We start from the raw sequence: 27,114 nt of genomic DNA on the forward strand, positions 1-27,114 counted from the left end.
TGATTTATGTCTGATCATTCAATGTAAAGAATATATTTTAATAACAATATATATGTTCCTTACTATTTATGTTATGTCTTCTGTACCTATGTAGATTTTAATAAAAACAAAATTTTAGAAAAAATAGACAGCATTTTACAAAACTGAAAAAAGGAAGCTTTATGGAATAGAATTGCTTCAACAATATTGCATGGTAAGTCAAAATTTAGGCTGAATATCTAGGTAACTGTAACTGAAAGATAAAATGGTTAAAATAGTGGAGAAGTTAGTTGACGCCCCCAAATTTTAATTTTTTACATTCATAACTAACTATTTTTTTATGATTTTTCATTTTCACTTTTTTTACCTTTTATAAATTGCATTTTTTTTATTCAGATAATGTGAAGCCTTGCCTAAGCTGGAGAAAATCAGTAACTCACAAAAAATGGCAAAAGACAGGAAAAGGCAGAAATCTACAGAAAAGCAGAAATCTAATTTTAAAGAGGTATATTATCTTCATTCAAATAGAAAAAAATGACATGACTTCTAAAATTTGACATGAATTCAAGTTATTATCTGCCAAAATATAAAGCCATAGTCAGGTAGAAATTATGTAACCAATGCTGCAATTCTCTCCACATAAGAAAAAGAGGAAACACATTTATCAGGTTTACAATCACAATAACTGTATGTCATCACAGAATTTTATGATTGCATTCAGTAAAATTTCTTGAAAACCAAAGTTACTCCATCACAGGTATTTTAGATTAACTAACGTATTTTCCTTCTTTTGTATTTTGATCAGAATAACACTAGAAAAAAAGACAAAATGAATCACAAAATGAATTACAAAATGAATTCTCATGGATAGCAAGTTTATAGTGTATATTTGATAGAAAGACAAAATCACAAAATGAATACTCATGGATAGAAAGTTTAGAGTGTATATTTATAAAACTCATTAAAATTAGCTGAAAGATCAAAAGACAAAAAACGCGAGCTAGAAAAGAAGGAAAGGCTTGGTCTGCAAGAATTGCTAGTGATCAGGAAAAAGAATACACACATCCAGTCAACTAATCCCAAAAAGAAAGATCATGTTACAAAATCAACAGATGATCAAAAAGATAGAAAACGCAAACAAGACCAGAAATCCACTCTGACTGTTGAAGAACAACAAAACTTTACAGCAAAAAATAGACAAACTCTGTCAACTTGGAGACAGAAGAAAGATCATGTTACAAAATCAAACGATGAGTTAAAAGATTGAAAACGCAAACAAGACCAGAAATCCACTCTGACTTTTGAAGAACAATAAAACTTTACAGCAAAAATAGACAAACAAAGTCAACTTGGAGACAGAAGAAAGATCATGTTACAAAATCAAAAGATGAGTTAAAAGATAGAAAACGCAAACAAGACCAGAAATCCACTCTGACTTTTGAAAAACAACAAAACTTTATAGCAAAATTTAGACAAACTCTGTCAACTTGGAGACAGAATAAAGACCATGTTACAAAATCAAAAGATAAGTTAAAAGATAGAAAACGCAAACAAGACCAGAAATCCACTCTGACTTTTGAAGAACAACAAAACTTTACAGCAAAAAAAAGACAAACTCTTTCAACTTGGAGACAGAAGAAAGATCATGTTACAAAATCAAAAAATAAAAAGAAAGATCGTAGTAGAAAAATTACATTAAGAAAATCATATTCAGCATCGTGTGATGCAGCAACTAAGAAGTTTTTAGCAAATATTCAGCATTTTGCTAACTTTGTCTGCACATGTTGTAGACGCCTATTGAATCGAAGAAGTGTTCAACTAGTCCGAGAACAAAAATGTTCCAAAACCAAATTAGATATTGTTCAAAAATGTATAACTGGAAGAAAAACAGTTCTAAATCACGAATGGTTATGTAATACTTGCATAACATACATCAAACATGACAAAATTCCACCACAAGCAAATTTTAACTTAATAGAATGTCCTCCTCAACCAGAAGAGCTAAAAAAAAACTATCATCACTTGAAAAGAGACTAATCTCCAGACGCATTCCATTTATGAAACTTTTAGCTTTGCCAAAGGGTAGACAGAGTGGAATAAAGGGTTCAGTGGTTAACGTTCCAATTCATGAAAATAGTGTTTGTAGTTCTTTACCTCGTACACCTACAGATGCAGGACTAATTCCTCTGAGATTGAAAAGGAGGATCTCTTACAAAAGTCACTACTCATTTTCAATACATTAGACCTAATATTGTATTAGCTGCTGTTCATTGGCTAAAAGCTAATAACCATCTTTATCAAAGTGCTACAGTAAATGAGGATTGGGTTAGTGATAGTACGGCTGAGGACAAGGACATGTGGGTAGACATCACAGAGAATGAAATTGTACATGACTCTGAAAATGTAGATGATTCAAACGTGCATCAAGGTACACCATATCAACAAGTGCACTAATCAAAGATACACCATAAACAAGTGTAATCATCAAAGATACACAATCAACAAGTGCACTCATCTCAGATACACCACCAACAAGTGCACTCATCTCAGGTACATCATCAATAAGTGCACTCATCTAAGATACACCTTCAACAAGCGCACTCATCTCAAATACACCAACAAGTGCACTCGTCTACGATACACCTTCAACAAGCGCACTCATCTCAGATACACCTTCAACGGGTGCACTCGTCAAAGACACACCTTCAACAAGTGCACTCATCAAAGATACACCATCAACAAGTGCACTCATCTCAGATACATCTTCAACAAATGCACTCGTTAAAGATACACCTTCAAAAAATGCACTCATCAAAGATACACAATCAACAAGTGCACTCATCAAAAATGCACCATCAACAAGTGTTCTCATCAAACATACACCATCAACATGTGCACTCATCAAATAGTTATCAAAGGTACCAGGATTGTAATTTAGTACGCCAGACGCGCGTTTCGACTACATAAGACGCTCATATCGAAATATTTATAAAGCCAAACAAGAACAAAGTTGAAGAGCATTTAAAATCCAAAATTCCAAAAAGTTGTGCCAAATATGTCTAAAGTAATCTATGCCTGGGATAAGAACATCCTTAGTTTTTCGAAAAAGATACACCATCAATAAATGCCTTCATCAAAGATACACCTTCAAAAAGTGCACTCATCAAAGATACACCATCAACAAGTGCACTCATCAAAGATGCACCATCAACAAGTGTTCTCATCAAAAATACACCATCAAAATGTGCACTCATCAAAGATACACCATCAATAAATGCCTTTATCAAAGATACACCATCAATAAATGCCTTTATCAAAGATACACCATCAAAAAGTGCCTTCATCAAAGATACACCATCAACAAGTGCTTTCATCAAAGATACACCATCAACAAGTGTACTCATCACAGATACACCATCAACAAGTGCACATACAGATGAAAACTTGATTGTAAATAGAGAAACAGAAGTTGACAGTCAGGTTCAGTCTATGCATGGAAATGTTTATGATTTAACTGGTGAAAATGATGATGATACTGATGATCCTGTAGCTAATTTACGAGGTGTAAGATTTGATACATGTATTCAGCCCACAGACCAAGCTGCTGTTGTTGATAAGATACTTAGTATATTTCCCGGAGAAGGGAAGATACCAATACATGTACTCATGGATGAACATTTTGAGAAATATGCTTTCCCCCATCTTCTATGTACTGGAAAGTATGGATGAAATTATAAACGTCCAATAAAATTGACTGCAAAGAAGTATTTTCAACAGAGAATTCTGGATGAGAATCAAACTTTTGGCGCAGATATAAAATATCTTTTTGCTGTACAAGCTATTACTGAAACTAAGCAAATTATGGACAGTATTGGCGTAGCTTTGAGGAAATCATTTGAAGGGTCTGTTGATGCAACACCAATAACTGTAAGCACTGTTAAAAATCCAAAAATAATCAATCGATTCCTACTCAAAGATGTAGGATACCGCCAGTAAGAGGTACTCCCCCTTACTGACAAAAAGTACAATTTAAGTTGCTAGCAGCCATTAAGCAGCTTGGTATATTCACATGGTTCATAACACTATCAGCTGCGGACTTAAAATGGATTGATACTATACAAGCTATTGCTTCACAAAGAAGTGTTAATTTGAAAGAAGTTGATATTCAAGGAATGACGTTGGAGGATAAGTGTTCCTGGCTAAGGTCTAACCCAACGACTGCAGCATGTCACTTCCAATATCGTTTGGATTGCCTGATGAAAGATCTCATTTTGTCAGATGCTAACCCATTAGGAGAAGTAATAGACTTTTTTTTACAAAATAGAATTTCAGCAAATGGGTTCATCCCATGCACACGGTGTATTGTGGATAAAAAATGCTCCTCATCCCGAAAAAATACCTGTTCTGAAATTGCAGAATTTGTAGACAGATATGTGTCTGCTCGTCTTCCAAGTCAAGAAATCTGTAACAAACATAAACTTTTAGGCACCGCTTTACAAGCAGAGCCAAATACAATGAAAGTCCCAACTATGTATTGGCTTCCGAAGCTACACAAAACCCCTTACAAATATAGATTTATTTCGTCTTCAAGCCATTGTTCAACTACTAAATTGTCTATTCTTCTTACCAGCACACTTGGTACAATTAAAAACCTGATAATAAATTGTTCAAATAAGGCCTTCGAAAATAGTGGAATAAATTACTTTTGGAGTGTCAAGAACTCGTTGGAAGTACTTGATAAATTGCATGCTTATATTGGTGATTTTGAATCTGTTCAAAGTTTTGATTTTTCTACCCTGTATACCACATTGCCTCACATTCTCATTAAGAAAAAATTCACACACCTAATTAAATGGGCATTCAAAAAATCAGAATGTGAATATATATGTTCAAACTCTTTTAGGTCATTTTTTAGTAGCAATAAACAAAAAAACTATGTTAATTGGACATGCTTTGATACTATTTATGCCCTTGAATTTTTACTAGATAACATTTTTGTTCGCTTTGGGGATTCCGTATATCGTCAGATTATCGGAATTCCAATGGGGACTAACTGTGCACCACTTATTGCGGACCTGTTTTTGTATTGTTATGAGTTACAATTTATGACAAAAATAAGCAAAGACCCATCGAAACAACATCTGATAAACAAATTTAATAATACTTTTAGATATTTGGATGATATTTTGGCTCTCAATAATGACGACTTCAGTATGTATATTAATGAAATTTATCCTGTTGAACTTACTTTAAATAAAGCTAATACTAACAATGACCACTGCCCTTTTCTCGATCTTGATATTTATATCACTAATGGAAAGCTGAATACTAAAATTTATGATAAAAGGGATGATTTTTCATTTCCTATCGTTAATTATCCGTTTTTAGATGGTGACGTTCCCTTGTCACCATCTTACGGTGTTTATATATCTCAACTTGTACGATTCGCTCGTGTATGTAACAATGTTTTAGATTTTAACGAGAGAAATTTATGTATTACTGAAAAATTATTACACCAGGGTTTTCGATATCACAAACTAGTCAAAACATTTACTAAATTTTATCATCGGTATAAAGACATTATTCGTAAATATAGCTCAACATGCAGACTTTTAATACGTTCAGGTATTTCACATCCAATTTTTTATAGTAATATTCTTTATAAAGCACAAAGTTGTCAGTATTCACCTCAGAAACTTACAAAACCTTTGAATAGACTTATTAAGAAGGGATATAATTACGATACTGTTGTCAAGTCATTAAAGATTGCATATTTTGGCGTTAATATTGAGTCATTGATAAGGTCTTTGCATCGGAACTAAACACATTTATTCTAAAAACAGTTGTTGGCATGACACGGGTTATGTTCTTCTCATATATGTTATGATGGTATGATACTAAACCCCTAACGGGAAGGATTGTGCCTGATGTTCATATGATGAAATCATAATCTTTCAGTCAGTTTAGTTGAAGTCTGGAGCTGGCATGTCAGTTAACTGCTAGTAGTCTGTTGTTATTTATGTATTATTGTCATTTTGTTTATTTTCTTTGGTTACATCTTCTGACATCAGACTCGGATTTCTCTTGAACTGAATTTTAATGTGCGTATTGTTATGCGTTTACTTTACTACATTGGTTAGAGGTATAGGGGGAGGGTTGAGATCTCACAAACATGTTTAACCCCGCCGCATTTTTGCGCCTGTCCCAAGTCAGGAGCCTCTGGCCTTTGTTAGTCTTGTATTATTTTAATTTTAGTTTCTTGTGTACAATTTGGAAATTAGTATGGCGTTCATTATCACTGGACTAGTATATATTTGTTTAGGGGCCAGCTGAAGGACGCCTCCGGGTGCGGGAATTTCTCGCTACATTGAAGACCTGTTGGTGACCCTCTGCTGTTGTTTTTTATTTGGGCGGGTTGTTGTCTCTTTGACACATTCCCCATTTCCATTCTCAATTTTAAGATGAGAAATTATTCACTCTAGTCAACCAAGTACAACGACACACTCATTCAGCATCTTGTCGTAAAACAGGGAAGATATGTAGATTTAATTTCCCCACACCAATAACATCAACAACACTTGTGACATAACCATCTACAGATCATCCAGAGGAAACACCAGAGCAGAAATCTCAGAAAAAAACAACATCTCAAGCAATCCTCACTACAGTAAAACAATTCTTGTCAAAAACAAATGATGTACACACATTGTCAACAAAACAAATATTAGATCAATGTGAAATCCCAAAAGATGTGTACCAAGAACGTCTATTGAGCTCAACAAAGGACAGAACTATCTTTTACAAACGTTCTCCAGCTGATGTATTTGTAAATAACTACAATCCTATCATACTAAATGCATGGGGAGCAAACATGGACTTGTAATACTTGTATAATCCCATGCATGTATACAATATGTAGTTGCATATATTACAAAAGAAGAGAGAGAGATGGGAACACTGCTTCAGGCTGTAAGTAAAGAGACAGCTGATCAAGGCATCAAACAACAGATGAAAAAATGTGCCAAGACTTTCCAGGATGCAAGATCAGTTAGTGCCTAAGAAGCTGTATATCGCTTTTTAGGAATAGAGGATAAATATGCAGTGCGTCCAAAGGCATTAGAAAATTGGAATCTTGCTCTTTTTGCATCATATTATATTCAGAAATCTACTAATACCCAACATCGGGATGAAAGCATTCAACCAGACCTTCAACTCGGTGACTCTATCAATAATGAAAGTATTCCGTTTGATGTAAATATCCAGAAAGCGCCAGAAGAAATTGAAATTACTACGGCCTAGAGTGAATCTTTTACTATGAAGAAAAGGAGAAAACAGTTCATCATACGTTATCACAAGTTCAGTATTGATCGCCAGCCTGAAAGTAACAGAACTTTTTATGTTCCTTCCATGGAGAAATGAAAATCACCTTATAAATAATTTTGAAAGTTTCCGGAAAAGCTATTGGGCTCATAAACAGCCAATTCTTACTGCAAAAAAAGCTTTTCTACAATATGATGATTTGATAGATGGTGTAATGCAAGAATATTTAGAAAATGGTCCTAGGGATACAGATTGGGATTTAATATCTCTAAAAACCCAACATGAAAACCTTCAATACCAACAGGAAAATGAAGAAATAGATCCGCAGTTTGAACATTTAGACACTGATCAATTAGAAACATCACAACAAGAATAAACACCAACAGCTTCTGTGTCAAAATCTTGTCCAGTGACATCTGAAATTTTAAATCAACTTGTTTCAGAAGTAGAATACAGATGCCATATTCGCGCTCCTTGAATGATGAACATTGTACTGTCTTCCAAATGGTTCTCAACTGGTGCAAAGATGTTATTACTGCAAAACAAAAAAGTGAACAACCTCCTCCTCTCTACTCGTTCATTTCAGGAGGTGCAGGAACAGGCAAATCCCATCAAATGGTATTACGAACTCTACGAAAAGAAGAGGAGGAACCAACATCAATGAAGGTTTTGTTAATGGCGTCAACAGGAACAGCAGCTCATAACATCCAAGGGTTAACAATTCACTCTGCCCTGCAATTACAGCTTGGTCAACATGGGAAGAGCTATCAGAGACTAGGGGATGAAAAACGCAACACTCTCAGATGCAAGTTTTCTCAACTCAAATTAATAATAATCGATGAAATTTCCATGATTGGGAGTAATTTCTTTCTTCAGATCCATAGAGGCCTTCAAGAAATTTTCCAGTCTAACAATGATTTTGCAGCAATAAGTATTTTAGCTTTCGGGGACCTTTACCAACTTAAACCTGTTTGCCAAAAGTTTGTCTTTCAACAACCTTCAGATGACTATGCTAGACTCTGTGTTCATCTCTGGGACAACTTTAAATTAGTTGAATTAACAAAAATAATGCGACAAAGAGATGAAGCTGAATTTGCTAGATTGTTAAATAGAGTTAGAGATGGATCACAAACAAATGAGGATCTAGTAATTTTAGAAACAAGAATTACAGAACCAACAAAAGAAGATGACAATATGTTGCATGTCTATACAACTAATGCAAGAGTCGATTCATACAATGAACTAAAATTGTCAGAACTGTCTGCAAAATTATATACCTTAACAGCTGTAGACATTATACCAGAGAGTATGAAACATAAAAATCTACCAGATGATCAGAGATTCACAGGAGGTCTAAAATCAGTAATTCAGCCAAAAATAGGAGCAAGGATTATGCTTACAAAAAACTTGGATGTTTCAGATGGATTATCAAGTTGGGTTCAAGGAAAAATTTCTGGATTCATATTAAATGACCAAATAACAGTGGCAGTATTGGTTCAGTTCTCAGATATCAAAATTGGGAAAGAAGCCATTCTTCAGAGTAAATACAATTTGTCGTCTTTCCCACCAAATAGTGTACCTATTCAAAGACTTGAAGTTTCTTTTTCACTTTTAGAATAAAAAAATGTTCAAGTCACAAGAAAACAGTTCCCGATTAGACTTTGTTGGGCTTGTACCGTCCACAAAATCCAAGGACAATCATTGACAGAAGTGTTCATCTCATTCCGGGGAAACTTCACTACTGGACAAGCTTACGTTGCACTAAGCAGATCAACTTCACTGTCTGGACTCTTCTTAACTGACTTTTCTGCTAATAGAATTCGTGTGAGCTCTACTGTTCATTCTGAAATGGAAAGATTGAGGTTTATGTGCAAGACACAACCACAGTTACTACTACCAGACTGTCCACATGTTAACATATCTCTTCTGAATGCTCGGTCTGCTAAACACCATTTCCTCGATATTCAGAAAGATCCACTTCTCCTGTCATGCGACATTATACGTTTAACAGAGGCATACTGTTTTGATAATTCTGAAATGAACATTGATGGATTTACCTGTAATAAGTTATCATACAAGCAACAACAACAAACACATGGACTAATTTTGTACTCAAAACAAGAACTTGCAGTACAACTTGTTCGTGCTTTAAAACTTCCTTTTGTAGAACTCATAGAGGTGAAAATTACCAAAGGCACCTGTTCAATCATTTTGATATTAATCTATAAATCCCCATCCAGCAGTTCTTCCGAATGTGTTAAAACTATACAAGATTTGTGTCCATCATCCGAGTCTGAAGATGTCATTATTTTAGGAGACTTCAATTTGAACAAACAATCAGTGCCTGCACATTACGCTCAACGTAATCAGTACTTTCAAACATTGAATTATCAACAGTGTGTGTCTAACCAAACTAATATTTATGGATCAACTTTGGATCTTGTGTTCTCAACTGGAAAGTTACCACATATAATGACAAATGCCTGCTATTACTCAGATCATTTCATCCTACTTATACAGAAAAAATTAAGGAGCTTATAATCTACAACTCACTGTTTCATGAAACTGACAAATACATGGGAGGAGTTGATTTTGGACAATGATGACTTGAACATTTATTATGCATTTGAGTTTAATTTGAACATTCAATAAACAGATCATTTTTAAAAGTTAATCTAAACCATATGAATAAGAAGATGTGGTATGACAGCCAATGAGACAACTCTCAATCCAAGACACAATGAAGTTAAAGAAAGCAATCAGAGGTTACTGAACAGCCTTCAACACATAGCCTTAGCTCACACCCAAGCTATAGAAGGCCCCAAAATGACCACAGTAAAATAATTCACACGGGAAATTCAACGGTCTAATTTATTTACAGACAAAAAAATTAAAACAGGTATGCAATACACCAACTAATGGCAACCACTGAACAACAGGTTCCTGACTACGGACAAGTGCATATAAAATGAAGCGGGTTTAAATGTTTTATCCAAGCACAAATCTTCACTTTAACCTGACAGCAGTGTAAAATTACATGAAATACACACTAATATAAGTCACTATAAAAAATGGATTGAAAAAAGCTTAACTCATCGAACAGACACAGTTTAAACTAAAACAAGTAAACATACACTGGACGAATAAGTTTGATCCAAGATACAATATGAATAAAAGATTAAAACACATGTGCTATTTATACATAGAATAAAAGTTACAGGTATTAATAAACATAAAGATGAAGCATGAGTGTCAATGAGAAAACTCGTACTTTAGTAATTATTTTGATGACAATGATAAATGACAGGTATACAGTCTTTTTTCTAAGCGTTAATGTATGAAAATAACCACTGAATGGAATGAAACCAAACATGAATGTTTCTTATGAGGTGCTTACTAAGTGTTGTTACTTTGTACCGGATCCATCATTTAAGATAACCACCGGCGGGGGACTTCGTTTAACATAGGACCCTATATTTGGACAATACGTACAAATGTGTTCTTTTAGAGAACAACTAAATGGAATGAAACCAAACAGGACATGAATATTCCTTATGGGGTGCTGACCAAGTGTTGATACTAAAGAAACAACAGACACATATGCCTCATTTTTAGACTTACACATCGACCTTGACATTCGCGGTCAACTCGGTAACAGAATCTGTGACAAATGAGTCGGTTTAAATTTCGAAATTACAGTTTCCGCCACATTAGCAGCAATATACTAACTTCACCTGCATAAAGGATATACATGTCCCAACTGATTCAGTATTCAAGAGCTTGCAGCTGCTTCTCAGAATTTATAAAACTTGACTAGTTTCTGATCACTAGTTGATGAATCATGGTTAGGCAAAAGAAAAGAGTTCATAAAAAGATACCAAGAGTGTAGACCTTGTTGATAAATATTCCTTATAAACTTCACGAATAATGCATGATTGTTTTAAAGTACATATTCTAGGTACTGACGTTGTTAATTATCTTAATAACGTGTTATAGTATTCTTTTCAATTGTCTTCTTATATGTTTTACCTTTACTGCTTAGAACATTTTGGTAATATCTTAAAGACGCACGTGGCTCGGTATCTATACATCCCGCCATTGTGTTCTTGTGTTTAAGCCATTTTTGTATTCTTGTATTTCATGTTTGCTTCTGTGCTCTGTCTATATGCTCTTTTGTTTTTCTTTGTTCACATAGTTGTTTGTTTTTATAGTGATTGAGTAAATAACACAATGTTGACTGCTGTATCCCAATTTCTGAAATGTTACCTTTTATGTTCGTTTGTTTGTCTCACACATTGTTGTATACACATTGTTGTAAATACAATGTAATTTTATACAACTGACATACAAGTGAGAGGTAACGCTAGCTATTAAACCAGGTTTATATTTTTTTAATCCACTATTGTCTACACAAGTCCTGTACCAGGTCAGGAATATGACAGTTTTTTCATTCGTTTGATGTGTTTGGACTTTGATTTTGCTTTTTGATAAGGAACTTTCTGTTTTGAATATTCTTTGGAGTTTTTCTTTTTACAGAAACAACATCTGATGTTATTGTTAAAAATTAATTCAGTGATATTTCTTTTGGTCTCCAAAAGATGGCGTCAACAGAACATTGACACCCAGGTGAGTTATGATTTTCATAAATATGATAGATTTATACTTTTCATGCATGCAAAAGAGGACTATCGATATATAAGCATCAACAAATCGACCTTTTTGCATATTTAAACATGACGAAGAATGCTTAAAACGTACCACGTGATCTGGAAAGTTTGGCACCCAGAACCTAAACTGTCGTCTCTCCTCTAATTGACACCAAAAAAGAAAAAAATATTGTGAAAAGCGAGTCTCCTACTTTGTCATTACGTCAAGTTTGTCAGAATAACATTTGGAATATTTTTTTACAAAAGTTATGATAGTCAAGCTCAACTTAAGGAAAGAAAAGAGATAAATGATACAACAGATAATTACAATTAAGTCTGACTCATATATTAATTATTCGTTAGTTTTATTTACGCCATCACGAGTTTATTTCAAACGTTATGGAATATAGCGTTATAAATGATAGCGGATATGTTGTGTTTTTGTAGTATTGTTTATCTGGTTTTTTTTCCTTTTTAGACATTTTGCTGTTAGTTTTTTGTCGATTTATGAGTTTGAATGTCCCTCTGGTATCTTTTGTCCCCTTTCCGATTGGGTAGCTACAATCCCACCCCTTTACCCGAATATTACCTACCGAATTAGACTTATTACCGGGTTTGTACTAACATGAGCAACATTTCTTTCAGTACAATATGTGATTACGCTTTTTATGACGCTGCTAGCTCAATTATTTACAGAGGTATATCAGAAGAATTTTAAAATGATTTGAGAAAAGAATGGTTTCTGCATAAACGGATAAGTTAAATATATTGAGGTAAAAAAAACTGTTCAGTTATTGATTCGGTTTCTATGAACTCTATAATTCGTGTATGTCTCGGTAACTTGTTGTCTGAAATATATGAATTCCCTTCATTAGGCATAGTATTGTTTAATATGTGGTTTAATTCTTCAATTGACTAATGTTATAAAGGAACGGTTGCGTACTATTGCCCATAACAAAAAGAATAATCGGATCGAGCTTATTGAAATGAAAATACCTTGACATAATATATAATATTTAATCAATATCAAATTATGTCATGCAATAAGTAAAACGATTGAGTCCTTAAAGCACTGGTTTACCCCACAGAATGCATATATGGTATTAATCATCTATTACTGTCTATGACTGTCATTAATTTTTTGTTACATCACTTAATTATCATAAACCGTTAACGAAGAATTCGTTTTTAAATACACATTTTTTTAAATTTTTATGACCTTATAATATATTTGAATATGAAAAGGAACAGTCATATTTTGTTTAGACATTTCCACCACTTATTTAATAGTTTTACTTGATGAAAGGATAATAGTACTGATAAAATTGAGAAAGGAAATGGGGAATCATGTGTCAAAGCGACAACAACCCGACCATAGAGCAGACAACAGTCGAAGGCCACCAACGGGTCTTCAATGTAGCGAGAAATTCTCGCACCCAGAGGCGTCCTTCAGCTGGCCCCATAAAATATATGTATACTAGTTTAGTGATAATAGACGTCATGCTAAACTACGAATCTACACAAGAAACTAAAATTAAAAATCATACAAGACTAACAAAGGCCAGAGGCTCCTGACTTGTGAAAGGCGCAAAATTGCGGCGGGGTTAAACATGTCTATGAGATCTCAATCCTCCCCTATACCTCTAGCCAATGTAGAAAAGTAAACGCATAACAATACGCACATTAAAATTCAGTTCAAGAGAAGTCCGAGTCCGATGTTAGATGTAACAAAAGAAAAATAAACAAAATGACAATAATAAATAAATAATTATAACAGACTACTAGCAGTTAACTGACAAGCCAGCTCCAGACCTTAATTAAACTGATTGAAAGATTATGTCTTCAACATATGAATATCAGGCACAATCCCTCCCGTTAAGGGATTAGTTTATCATACTATCATAAAATATATGAGAAGAACATAACCCGTGCCATGCCAACAACAGTTTTAAAAAATGTGATGCAAAAACCCTATAAGTGAATCAATACTAAAACCAAAATATGCAATCTTTAATGACCTGACAACAGTATCGTAACTATATCCCTTCTTAGTAAGTCTGTTTAAAGGTTTTGTAAGCTTTTGAGGTGAATACTGACATTTTTGTGCTTTGTAAAGAATATTACCATAAAAGATTGGATGTGAAATACCTGAATGTATAAGATGTCTGCATGTTGAGTTATATTTACTTTTTTGTAGGTGAACAAAAAACATACATGATTAATATATTAAAGCAAAACTAAATATTGCACATCCAACTTTTATATTAAAACGTGTATCGTACTAATAAGTACAATGTATGTATGCATGCGTATTTGTGACGATATAACAAATCGTTCATGTAAACGGTATATGCATGTATATATAAATTCCAAAAAAAAGAACAACAGTACCGAAAAAAAATTTATGAAAATAAAATGTTAATGACAATAGTAGTTTTACACCGAATCACGAGCACCGAATAGACCGAATTGTTAATTAACGACACTTTTTAAGACATAAGTGTTTTCAGATTAATATCAGTTTGAAATCTGGATACTAAATAAGTGTTTTCATTTTTCCCCAATGAACACCTTCTTCACGTTTTATTAATCTCACTGTTTTTAATGATAGAGACGCTACATATGAAAGTTTCTACAGAAAAAACTCTAAACGTGTAAATAATTCTTTAAATTAATGTGGTCATGACAGACGTGCAAACATGATAAATTATGTTTTGAATAACGAGTACTTTTCTTGAAGCACGATGTGTTGCCAGAGGCAGCATTTTCAAGTAATATTTAAACAAAGAAAAATATAACAAATTGAAATGACATTGTAAAACAACTTAAAGTAGACATTTTTATAAGAAGTTGAGTTTTAGATAAAAGGCCTCCGTTTTTTGTAGTTGATTTACAACTGAGTACCTTCAAATATTTATTTTATGATTATCTATTTTTCAGAATTTATCTTCAAGTATACCCTTTAAGTCCGACGGATTTTAATGTTTACTCTGTAATGCACCGGGTCAGTTTTCAAATCATTGAATTTTGACGGAAAGGTCACAGTTCAATTATCTTTTCAGTTATGCATACATTTATGTTTTTTTAAATCAATTATTTTCTTTTAACTAATTGACAATAATGTTTAAAATGTTACAAATACCGTATATTTTACGTTTGGCGAAGCATTTGGTATGCACATGTATACACTGTCGATTTTATTAACACACGTTCAGACGAAATGACCATGAATATACCACACAATGTATTATTATTTATTGCATGTTTACTACTTTAATACTATCGCAATCATGATGGTCGTAATTTCTGTACAAACTGTATGAACTCATTTATCAACATTAAAAACAAAACTTAAATTTTTCTTGTTGTTTTACACGTCTGGATTATGTGCTAACATTAGTACTTATTGCCATTGTACACGTTCTTGAGCTGTTCATGGCGTTTCCAACCTGTAGCCGAGTGTTATAGGACATGGTTTTATAATCAATAGCAAAGCATTAACAAAAGTACAGAACTTCGAGGTAAAATCAAAAAGGGGGAAATGCATAAAACATGACACAATCAAACGTTAGACTCTGTCAACCCAAGGAAATAATGGAAAACAGTGTGCCGCCGTGGTGTAGTGGTAAGTGCATCGGACTACAAACACAAAGGTTCCTGGTTCGATTTCCGTCTGGGATGAAAATTTCAGGGACTGAATTTTCGGCGCTCCCTTGACACCATTTGCGAGTATGGTCTTGAGGAAACGATGATAGTCCGTCGGAAGGGGACGATAAATGGCTGACCCGTCTTAAGAGAGAACCGTATCTCTTGCACGTTAAAGACACCCTTGTAGATTGTGAAAAAAAGCAGGCTAATGCCGCTACAAGGCAGCACTCGCACCCGCAAAGTGGAAAGGGATTAATATAAGTTGCAAAACTTGTTTCCCAATCCATTATAATTAAATATGTTTAAACTAAACAACGGTCATATAGACTATGTCAACCTAGGGAAATAATGGAAAACAACGGTCATATTCTGGGCTTTGTACCGGCGGTTTCCGAACAAAATGTTGGGTTAAACCTGCTTTTATTTCAAGTTAAACCTCCCACTTATAGTTCAGATGAATTGATAAAATTGGGAGAGTAATTCAAAGTTGCTTTATAGGTTGATTTGACAACAACCTATACTATGTAAACACATCGTGATAGACAAACAGAACAACTGACAAAAAATGTCAAGCATACAAATAAATCTGACAAAAACGTCAAAACAATCAAATGTATTGTAGTTGATAGTCAATCTGAGAAAGACACCAAAATTTTTTTTTTTTAGTTTTTAGTACATACATCATATAAAACACACAGCTGTGTAAAATGTCAGAATAGGGAAAGGATATCAGCTTATCAAGAGAACCCCCACAAAAAATGAAAAAAAGAGGCTCCTAAAAGATAAAGATAAACCATGATAGTTAATCAAACCAGGATATATCTTATCATGAAAAGCATAATATAAAACAAACGCTAGACTATCGTATCAACGATGAGATTTAGGCTCCATATGAAATTTAACCTAGTAAATTGATGCACAGAAATAGGTTCACAAAGGGAAAATTGATATCTCTTTTGTCTTAAAGGTTATTTCTCAGCTGACACTGATGAAAAATTCTAGATCATATATTCAATGCATTAAAGAAATCACAACGGTGTAAGCAATACAAAACAAGTGAAACTGCGAGCTACTGCTCACTGATGATACCCCCGCCGCAAGTGGATAATATTAATAGTGTAAAAATATGCAAGTGTTCGGTAAACAGGAAGTTGTCAAGTGATGAATCTGAAAACGCATCACACGGTATAGCTGACTTATATAAATCCTGAAACCAAATTTCAGAAATCCTTGTATTGTAGTTCCTGAGAAAAATGTGACGAAAATTTTCAACTTTGCTATCATGTGTAAAATCATACAAGTGTTCGGTAAACAGGAAGTTGTCGAGTGATGAATCTGAAAACGCATCACACGGTATAGCTGACTTATATAAATCCTGAAACCAAATTTCAGAAATCCTTGTATTGTAGTTGCTGAGAAAAATGTGACGAAAATTTTCAACTTGGCTATCATGTGTAAAATCATACAAGTGTTCGGTAAACAGGAAGTTGTCAAGTGATGAATCTGAAAACGCATCACACGGTATGGCTAACATATATAAATGTTGATACCAAATTACAGAAAGGGTGGATGTGTAGTTCCTGAGAAAAATGTGACGAAAATTTTCAACTTGGCTATCATGTGTAAAATCATACAAGTGTTCGGTAAACAGGAAGTTGTCAAGTGATGAATCTGAAAACGCATCACACGGTATGGCTAACATATATAAATGTTGATACCAAATTACAGAAAGGGTGGATGTGTAGTTCCTGAGAAAAATGTGACGAAAGTTTCATGGGACGGACTGACTGACGGACAGACTGATGGACGGACTGACGGACTGACAGACAGCGGTAAAACAGTATACCCCCCCCCTTTTTTTAAAGCGGGGGTATAATAACTCGTCAATACAATATGATAAAAACATTCGTCATAGTGTATATTGTGACTGTTTTACTAAGCAAAATCAGGTCCTTCGTTTTCTCTATGATTTTTTCTCATTGTGTCATGCCGATTTTTTTTAATGTACCTTACTTTAGGGCATGTAGTTTGTTCATTGTTGAAGGCCGTACAGTGACAGATAACTGTTTACATCGTCGTCATTTGGTCTCTAACGGATGTTGATCTCTTGACCAATCATATTACAACTCCTCATTTGTAAACAGGCTTATGACATACACAATATTTTAGATAGATTCTATTTAGTTCATTCACAAGTTTTAAAGATTTTGTACAATTAAAAGCTTGGCATGTCGTAGAGACATCATATAGCCCTCTAGATGTCTTTTTATAAATTTTTGTAGTCGGGTTGCTGACTAATTCTAATTTACGCATACCTTAATACTAAACCATTTTTGCGAATCAATAGTTTGGTGACATTGCTCAACATTCCATTTTGATCTCGACCAATAGAGTAACAAATGAGACAGTTCAAAAGTACAAGAAGAAATGAGTGTAAAGTTGACAGCAAACCAGATTTTCTGTTTATAGACGATAGTAAATCATTGTTGAACTGACAACTGGCAATGAGTACGAACGAAATTTGTATATTCTAAGGTATATGTCTCGTTCTGTGCCTACTGTCCAATCGACCAAACATCTTATGCTCTGTATGGTAAACGTTGAAAGAGTAGTATATATCAAACTAGACCTCCATCTTGTCATTAGTAATTTGAAAAGCATTGGCTGAACAATTCATAAGTTATTGCATAGAAACGACATAATAAGCCATTTCCAAATCTATCAAGGACCATAACTTTTCACCGACATAAGTGAAAATCGTCAAAATCATTCATATCATCAGTAACATATCAAATTCTGAAAGCTTTGGTTGAATGGTTCATAAGCTATTGCACGAAAATTGTTGGTAGGTTAACGTAGCACTTCACCATTTCAAAAAAACTAATTTTTCCTTCGGGAAACCTGGATAAAAGAATTAAACCAGAAAATTCATCTAATTATCATAGAAACTACCGTAGACGGCCTTTTAGTGGCGACAATATTTGAATTGAAGAAACAATCTTCTGAGTGCAGGTTAGAAATATTTCAAAAATGTCATTGATGGGCCATATAACCTCTGGATGACATCGTAAAATATACTTAAAAGTTAACAAGCTAGACACTTACGTTAACAAATAATACAATTCCAATATTATTGTTTTAATTTGATTTATTATCGAGCACCTTATTTATTATATTGAACATAAACTTACAGGTCTATGATATTAACAAAATCATCAAATCAATAAGTAGTTGCACTTATCCATACTTATTCTACTTCCCTCAAGTTAAATTTTGTCCCGCCGAAAAAAAATCGAGACAAAATATCCCAAGATAATAACTCAATTCTTTTACAACAATTTATAAAAGAATCGTTTTAAAACGAAATTATTCTTTAGAAATTGACACTTGTGGCAATTTTACTACCTTGAATTTAAGTTATTATATGAAATTAAATCCTGGTAAATCCTTTGCTTTGCATGAGGTGAAATGTATTTGTTTTTAAGATCAAGAATTTTACCTTCTGTTTAAAAACAGTATTCAGTTGAACGTTTCAAATATAAAGGTTCATATTCCACATTCTATGGAATGGTTAGAATTTCAAATTATTTGTTAACACCAAGCTTGAGGTCTACTCATTTTCGGTCATAAAAACAGCCGGACATGGTGATTGACTGGTATCTATCGGCGACTGTCGAGATAGAGACTGTCTAGAAAGTCTTCCTTCGCGTGATTTTGTTACAGTTATTGGTGGGAGTATAAGTTTCGGAGTTTTACTGTCTGTCGTACGCATCTCTTCTGGACTAGGAGTTCTCTGTTTTGGACTTGGAGTTACAGTTTTTACAGCTCTTCTTTTAGATATTCGGTCCAGTAATGCTGAAGTTGACATCCTTCGGTCTATAACTTCCATTTTCTTCCTTTTACTTAACAACATTTCAGCCTGTCGTTTTCGTATAACCTCTGGCATCATTTCATAACGTTGATGTTGAATTAGTGGCTCAAGGTTAGTTTTACTATTGTTAAGTCCATATCTACCATATTTCCCGCCAAAATCGGGATGTTCCTTTTCTTTTAGTATATTTTCTAACACTTTGATATAAGCTTTATGATCTTTTAAATTTCCACTATGGTAAGTAACATCTTTGTCATTTTTCATTAAAAATATATTCTTTTCTGTTTCTACTTTTTTATGAATGAATGTATACTTAGCTTCAACACTCCGATTTTGTACGTCTGCCATTTTGGCACGATACACACATTGACGATGGAGAGAATCCATGTAAGTTTCCGGATAAAAACTGTTAGTGTATTCATCATAAATAACTTTCCGTTTCTTGGGAATAATGTTCTCCTCTTCTGTACTCATAGTTAATCCTTCTGTTTATTTAGAAAGTGAAATACTGATCGGCATCCTTTTCAAACCACACTTAAGTCCTTAAGTCGTGCAGTTATGACTAAAATGGCAAGCGTAAGTTCATGGTTTAAGGTGTTATTGAAAAGTTATTAATCCAAATACTTTAAGAGGATTCCATCATTTCGAATGATTTTATTAAATCCTGTTTAATAAAGTAAAAAGCCGTTTTAGATCCCTAACAACTGGCCTTTAATTTCATTTCCATTCACTAGCATTAGTACAAAACTGAAACATAACTCCAGGTGAATGCTAAATGGTTGACTAAGATCGTTTAGGTATAGATATCATTTATTGATTTCCCAATCAACTTAACACTTACAGAACGTCCCTTCTTTTTAATATTTAAAAGTAACTGGTAGTTGATAACACAGTTAACTCATTGTTTATATATTATTACCGATTTTCATTAAAAACTATATTGATATACACAAAGAAAGTCACGGTAGGTTTGGAATTCAATTAAAAATTAATAGTCATTCATTTAAATCTTTTTAAAAAATCGACAAAAACCTTTTTGACATATAGATGACGAGTAAAAATCTACTTGTAAGCATAATGGTAGTTTAAATCCATATTATGTCCAACAAAAATATACTATTTCAAATTGTGCTTATGATAATAATTTATTTTAAAGATTTAAAAGATAGCCTTATAAAGTATTTAACCATAATGCATGCTTTTATCTGATTATACAATGCACGTACATAAAGTATTCATTTAAATTCTGTAAGAGCTGAATTCAACTGTCCTTACATGTACTTCAAGTGTAAAATTCGTATATGAATAAGCAAATCTTTACATATTTTTTTCTATAATCTCTCTTCACAGTATAAAATACATATATAACATTGTATTGATTGCTCACAATATGTATACATGTAAATCAAAAATTCAATACTTTAGGGAACACGTATTGAATCAGAAAGTTGTTTCTGGAATAGAAATGATAATAGATGGCAATTTTAAATGGGGCGGCATATCTGAAAGGTACACCGTCTACTTTCAAATATACATTTTGTACTCCGTAACAAACCTAGATAATGTAACAACCCTAGATAAAGCCGACGAGGAAAGGCATTACATCGACCATCGAAAGATTTTTTTTTTATCTAGGTGGTCAAGTGGTTTAGGGCACTGGACACGGTACAGGCGGTGTTGTCACGATGTCATAGACGCATGAGTTCGAATCCGCCGAGGGAAGAATAAAATTTTGCTAACGCAAATGTAAATATTTAACATTGTTTTAAGGCGAATTATATCATATGGTGTTAGCCTTGTATGACTACGTGTTATCCGAGGGAAATGTCTGCCATAAATTGTCACATGTTTAGGTGATATATAACTTCTTTAAATATCAGCATTTGCGGAATCAAATATTTGTTCATCCCTCGTCGGGATTCGAACTCGTGCTAGTTGAACGCCTGCACTGTGTCCGGCGCTTTAGACCACTCTGTCACCTAGTGTTTTATTATGTGAATCTTATTTTATGTTTATATTTGATGAGGCTGTTATAAAATATTGGATCTGATATTACTATAGTTTTATCGTTAGTGACTTAATCTTTACGTGCATTTTGAACTCAGAATGACAATACTTAACAATTGACATGATTTAATGTCATAACTATATTTGTGATTTTTTCATAATCTATTTATTTCAATCATTTCTGCCAAGTTGACATATGTTGCGTTTTCTATTTTTGCGATTACTTAGTCCTTAATTTCATGACACTAATCGTGTCATTTGTCATTTAAAAAAAAAAAAAAAAATAGGGTGTTAATCTTTTTTCTTTGTGTGTATATATCAATTCCAATTACCAACTCAAATAATTAGAGATTTTGTTATCAGTAGATTTTAGTAGAAAAGCTAACAGGAGAATCCTATGTGACTTTCTTAACTTTACAGGAATCCCATATATATGTGCATGCAATAATTAATTCCACAGTAAAAAAAAACACATTTGAAATGTTGTTAAATGCGTATGAAGGGCGTTTTATGAATACTTTTCATAAGTATAAAAAAAATAAGGATATTTGGTATGCTTGGCAACGAGATAAATATCCATCAAAGTTCAAATGCAGTGGATGTAAGCAATTATAGGCCTAATTTATAACAAAATCATTTACTATAAACAAATAACAACGCATAAAAACAACCCAAATATGATTAAAGCTAGATATACAAAAATAATTGAAAAAAGATATTTGGCCAAAGGGATCTGAAAAAAAATAAAGCACACAAACATTTTAGGTCATTACTTCTTTAAGGAGTTGTATCATTAGTTCTTATTTGTAATTAAAAATATCAGTATGTATCCATGTTATGAATCACATCAGTGGCGAAGCACTTGACTCCTAGACTAATGACAGAAGATCAATTGCCAAAAAATAAATATATATCTGGTACGTCTAAGACCCATTCAGTCTATAGATTAATATTCATCACAAACGATCAAAAACGAATATTGGAAATATTGGTTTAGGTGAAAAGTGATGTTGGCTGTTTTTGAGGGTTACAATATTTTGGAGGTCTTGTGTTGACTGCATTCTATTGAATGTCGATCTACGTTTGCAATTATTCTTTCGTAGCTCTTTACACAACACTATAAAATTGTCTTGTCAGAAATTCGCGTTTATCGTCGGTTGATTGATGTTCCAATTGTCAGAAAACTGTTTCTGTTGATTCACGTATATTTGTTCTTTATCTGTGATGAATCGCAATTTTAGACTTTATAAAAACTTATTAAAATATTGATATGACGTGATTGCGAAAAAGATCGATAAATACATGTACTCTCTATGTGGTTCAGGTTAATTTTTAAATGTTGCTGTATGAAAATGCACCGGAAGTGAAGCAGCAGGTATAAGGTCCACAGATCAAGAACAATGAGCTTCAGTTGTAAAATATTACTGTACTTGTGTCTGGTCTGTGGTTTTTGACGTCTGTAGTCATGATACAAAATAAGTCTAAACTGATGTTAATTGTATTATTCTCTATGTACCCTATGTTAATTCACTCACTAGGCGGTTGAGTTTTTTACGTAACAAAATAGTAGTTGACTTTAATTAGAAGACTATATTTGGACTTTTAGATTACATCAAGTACAAGACAGTGATGAATACTTTTTTTTATGTTAAGAGCAATAAAACTTAAAACTGTTCCAAACACTTTCGATTTTATTGATGTTGATTCACTCTGATATGGACGTTATCTGTTTAATACTTTCAGAAAGGTCAAACACTGCTAATATGACGCAACTAATCTCATGAGGTGAAAAAAATTAATCCCTTGACACACAATGCTTTCATCTTTCACATAATAAGATTTAAATGACAAAAACCTCAATGGAAATCGATAGGTCTTACTTGCGTGTAGAACTTATATTTTCTTAAGATGAATATCTTTCCTTAGTATACATAAAATCATTAAAACCACAGTATTTATTTTACTAAACAATGCGTAATGTCAAATCAATAAACAGAAACAATATTCTTCTTGTTTTAACAATCTAATTAATATCTAAATAGCTTTATTTTACGAGTATCTTGGTAATGGTGTTATTTATAAAACAAAGAGCGTTAACATCAATGCCTTTATTAAAAGGATTCATAAAATATATTAATAATTGAGTTATGATTAGTAACAGCCATAGGCAACGGATAACAACAAGTATAATTTTTAAATTAAGAGTTTTGTTAGCTTTATTGATTTTAAATATTAACAAATATTTCAGCTTTCAATTTGAGCAACATACATGTATTACAATTTCTTCAATTTTCGTGGGTACAAAACGAGAGAAATCGAGTTCCAGGGTTATAGAATTTTTCTTTATGTATTTATTGTCTATTATTTTAGATAGAATATACGATATGTTATACACACTGATTACATTTTTCATTTCAAAAGCAAACACATATATGAGATATTCTTTGAGTCTTTCTTTTTCGCTTTATACACATAATGATAAAGTTTACCAATGCACTGGTAAATCACCGGATTTGCTAAATAAATGCACGGGGACTGTTAATATTGGTTAGTTTATTTTGCTTGAAATGCGAATAAAATGTCAGATCACGAATCTTACGTATACTGCCAGGAAATCCTAAACAACAGGTTTGTTTTCTGATCTTTAGAATTTCAACCAAAGAAAAAGAATGGGCCCATTCGTTCAGCTCAATACCAAAATTACATTAGATCCCTTACAAAAATGTTACATTGTCGAGTTTGTCAAATCCTACCCGAGATATTTCAAATTATTTCAGAAACAAGCACTACCGAGATTTCGAGTTACCGTGTAATTATATACTCCAGAGTATAATTGTTCTTATGTTGTGTTGTGACACCACTGTCACGGGTTACATCTACTTTACTTGAACTTAGGTGGATAGTTGCAAATTGGCAATAAAACCACATCTCCTTATTCAATATTAACCCCGCCACATTCCATATGTTTATATGTCTGTTCAAAGTCAGAAGCCTGTAATTCATTTAAGGTAGATGGGGTGTCTAAATTATAATCCATAGAATCTTTTAATAATTTGCCAAAATGTAGTTCATATCCTGCTTGTTTAAAAACATTAATAAAAAGAATGGGTCACCGGACTTATTTTCACACTACAGGTTGTGCAAAATTGTAAAGATTTTGTATAGATTATGCATGGAAAACTCATTTTTCCGCCATAAAACACAAACTACACCATAGAATTTTGAGATAAAATTTGAGAAGATAGCTCCAATATTATGCTTTAAGATAAGAAAAAGAAAAAATGGGGTCACCGGACTCGTTTTCTTGCTACGTGTAAAAATGGGTAAATTCCTAACACATTCTATTGTAAAAGTAACACTATCTGAATTATCTGCCCTTGCATTTGAGTTGCCTCCCCTTATTTGACAAAGTTGGGAAAAAATGAATCAAACAAAAGAATTCTTATTTTTGTAAAATACAATCATAAATATGAGCAAACATGGCATTTTCTATATTATAATGAAAATTCTTACACATGAATTACCTACTACTATAAAAATTTGCACAGTTCATCAAAGATCTAGACCTTGTTTTCTAGTATTTCAAAATCCAAAATGGAGGAAGACACCCTATCTACCTTAATCTGTCTTTCTTCACTTTTTTGTCATAAATCAGGCATAATTGTTATTTGGATGGGGAGTTGTCTCATTGGCACTCACACCACATCTTTATGGCTAACAATACGGTATGAGTTTTGCTCTTTGTTGAAGGGGTTATTGTGAATTATAACTGCTCCTATTGGTTAGTTGTCTCATTGACAAGCATACCACATATTCCTACTTTTAATAAGATAACGTTACGTAATTAATTTTAAAAAGTAGATGTTTTTCTAATTAATATATAATCTTAGAGTCAAGATACATTCTTGACTTTTTCATGTATATTTTGTAATTTTATTAGATATACCATGATGGTGTGATACTTTAGAACGCGCGAATTGTCCTCCATCAAGACGACGATAAATCAATTATGTGTAGGCTTTGGAAAGTGAGTCGACGGGGATGAAAGGTAATTTTGACTTCAACATGCAAAATGGGGGTATTTTGAAAATTAGGAACAGTCCAATTTCAAACAACTCTTAGAACTGTTGCCGGGGTTCTGAAACGTACAGAGCATAATTAGTTATCAAACGTACCAGGCTTATAATTTGATACTCCGGAGTCACTCGCATTTCGTTAGGAGCACCAGTGACGCTCAGATCAAAATAGCCAACCAAGTTTAAAGTTGAAGAGCATTGAAGACTCAAAATTAAAAAAAAAGTGGTACCAAATACGGCTAAGGGAATTTCTGCCTGGGATTAAAAAATAATTCTTAGTTTTTCGAAAAAATCATACTTTTGACGACCATAAAATTGATATTCATGTCATCACGGAAGTGCTGACTACAGGGCTGGTGATACCCCTGGGGACGAAACTTCCACCAGCAGTGGAATCAAACCAGTCGTGCAAATAGTTATCAAAGGTAACAGGCTTAAAATTATAACACAAGACGCGCGTATCGTCTACACAAGACTCATCAGTGACGCTCAAATCAAAATAGTGAAAAAGCCAAAACACTCTTCATACGAATCATCAAATTAATTGAACCCCTTTCACGAAGATGTGGGTACGTATTTATATATCCCGCACAGTCAAATTAACGATCCTCTTTACCATGGATTTTACGACCCGCTGAACGAATTTCGGGATTGACGATATTTCAATACCCCAGTCAACCTTTCAGACTAAAGGCTTAAAGTTTTTAACACAAGTATAAACTCACAACAACTTACAGTATGAAAAGGATTATTATAGCCAAGTAAATTTACGCTAGAGCGACGGGTTCTGCAGTTATCTATTACGATTCTAGAGTAGATGCTAGTTAAGTAATATCCCTAAAATGCTACAACTATTTACAAATACTATTAAAGACAATATTTTATCTAAATCTCAGTTCTTCATTTTATAAAACATACCAATAGTTAGGAAACATAATCATAAAACATACAAGCGCCACTCTAAAAGAGTTATGAGAGACTATTCAATATGTATATCCATTATGTACACATAAATTAGCTTAAAAATACATGTTCTTATCAATAAAATGTCAGTGCAGATATTTGGCAGTATAAAAGTACATATTTTTGTCTACAAAATATAAATTTGTTATCAAACAAATGCATATATAGAATTAATATTACATAGAGATGCTTGATGGAACAAATAACAACTCAAATTTTCATGTACTGGACGATTCATTAAAAAGCGCAATTCATCTCCAATTAAAAGATATTCATCTCTAGTGTTGATAAAAGAAAAATAACAGATAATAACAAGAGTGTCGGAAATCTTATTAAAAGTAGAACCACAATTTAACATGTTCATTTGTCTTTTCGAGTAACAATTTACTCCAGTTTTAAAGAAAAATGTTTTGAAAATTACAAAATAAAGATTCGTGATAACTCAACATTCAGAACCTTTATAGATTTCAATTGAAACTAGGTGATGGTATCATATTCCTGCAGAAGAAACATAGATGACGAATTTCACTATCTATTTTGATTTAAAAAATTTCGTTGATTGGTTAACATTAGAGAAAACGTAATTCCTATTTAATATACGAAG

At 33.1% G+C, this 27,114-nt stretch overlaps 2 protein-coding genes across 2 annotated transcripts; one reads left to right on the plus strand and one right to left on the minus strand.

Annotated features, from left to right (window-relative positions):
• The first annotated feature begins 7,803 nt into the window (after positions 1-7,803).
• On the plus strand, positions 7,804-8,919 carry LOC139493026 (uncharacterized). The gene has a single exon (XM_071281199.1). It carries the CDS (start codon positions 7,804-7,806, stop codon positions 8,917-8,919), a length of 1,116 nt encoding a protein of 371 aa, XP_071137300.1.
• A 9,804-nt stretch (positions 8,920-18,723) lies between these two features.
• Positions 18,724-20,499, minus strand: LOC139496910 (uncharacterized). Its single transcript, XM_071285124.1, has one exon. It carries the CDS (start codon positions 19,936-19,938, stop codon positions 19,204-19,206), a length of 735 nt encoding a protein of 244 aa, XP_071141225.1. The 5' UTR covers positions 19,939-20,499; the 3' UTR covers positions 18,724-19,203.
• Positions 20,500-27,114: the final 6,615 nt, after the last annotated feature.

The sequence above is a fragment of the Mytilus edulis genome, chromosome 1 (genome assembly GCF_963676685.1).
Source record: "Mytilus edulis chromosome 1, xbMytEdul2.2, whole genome shotgun sequence".
NCBI lineage: Eukaryota > Metazoa > Mollusca > Bivalvia > Mytilida > Mytilidae > Mytilus > Mytilus edulis.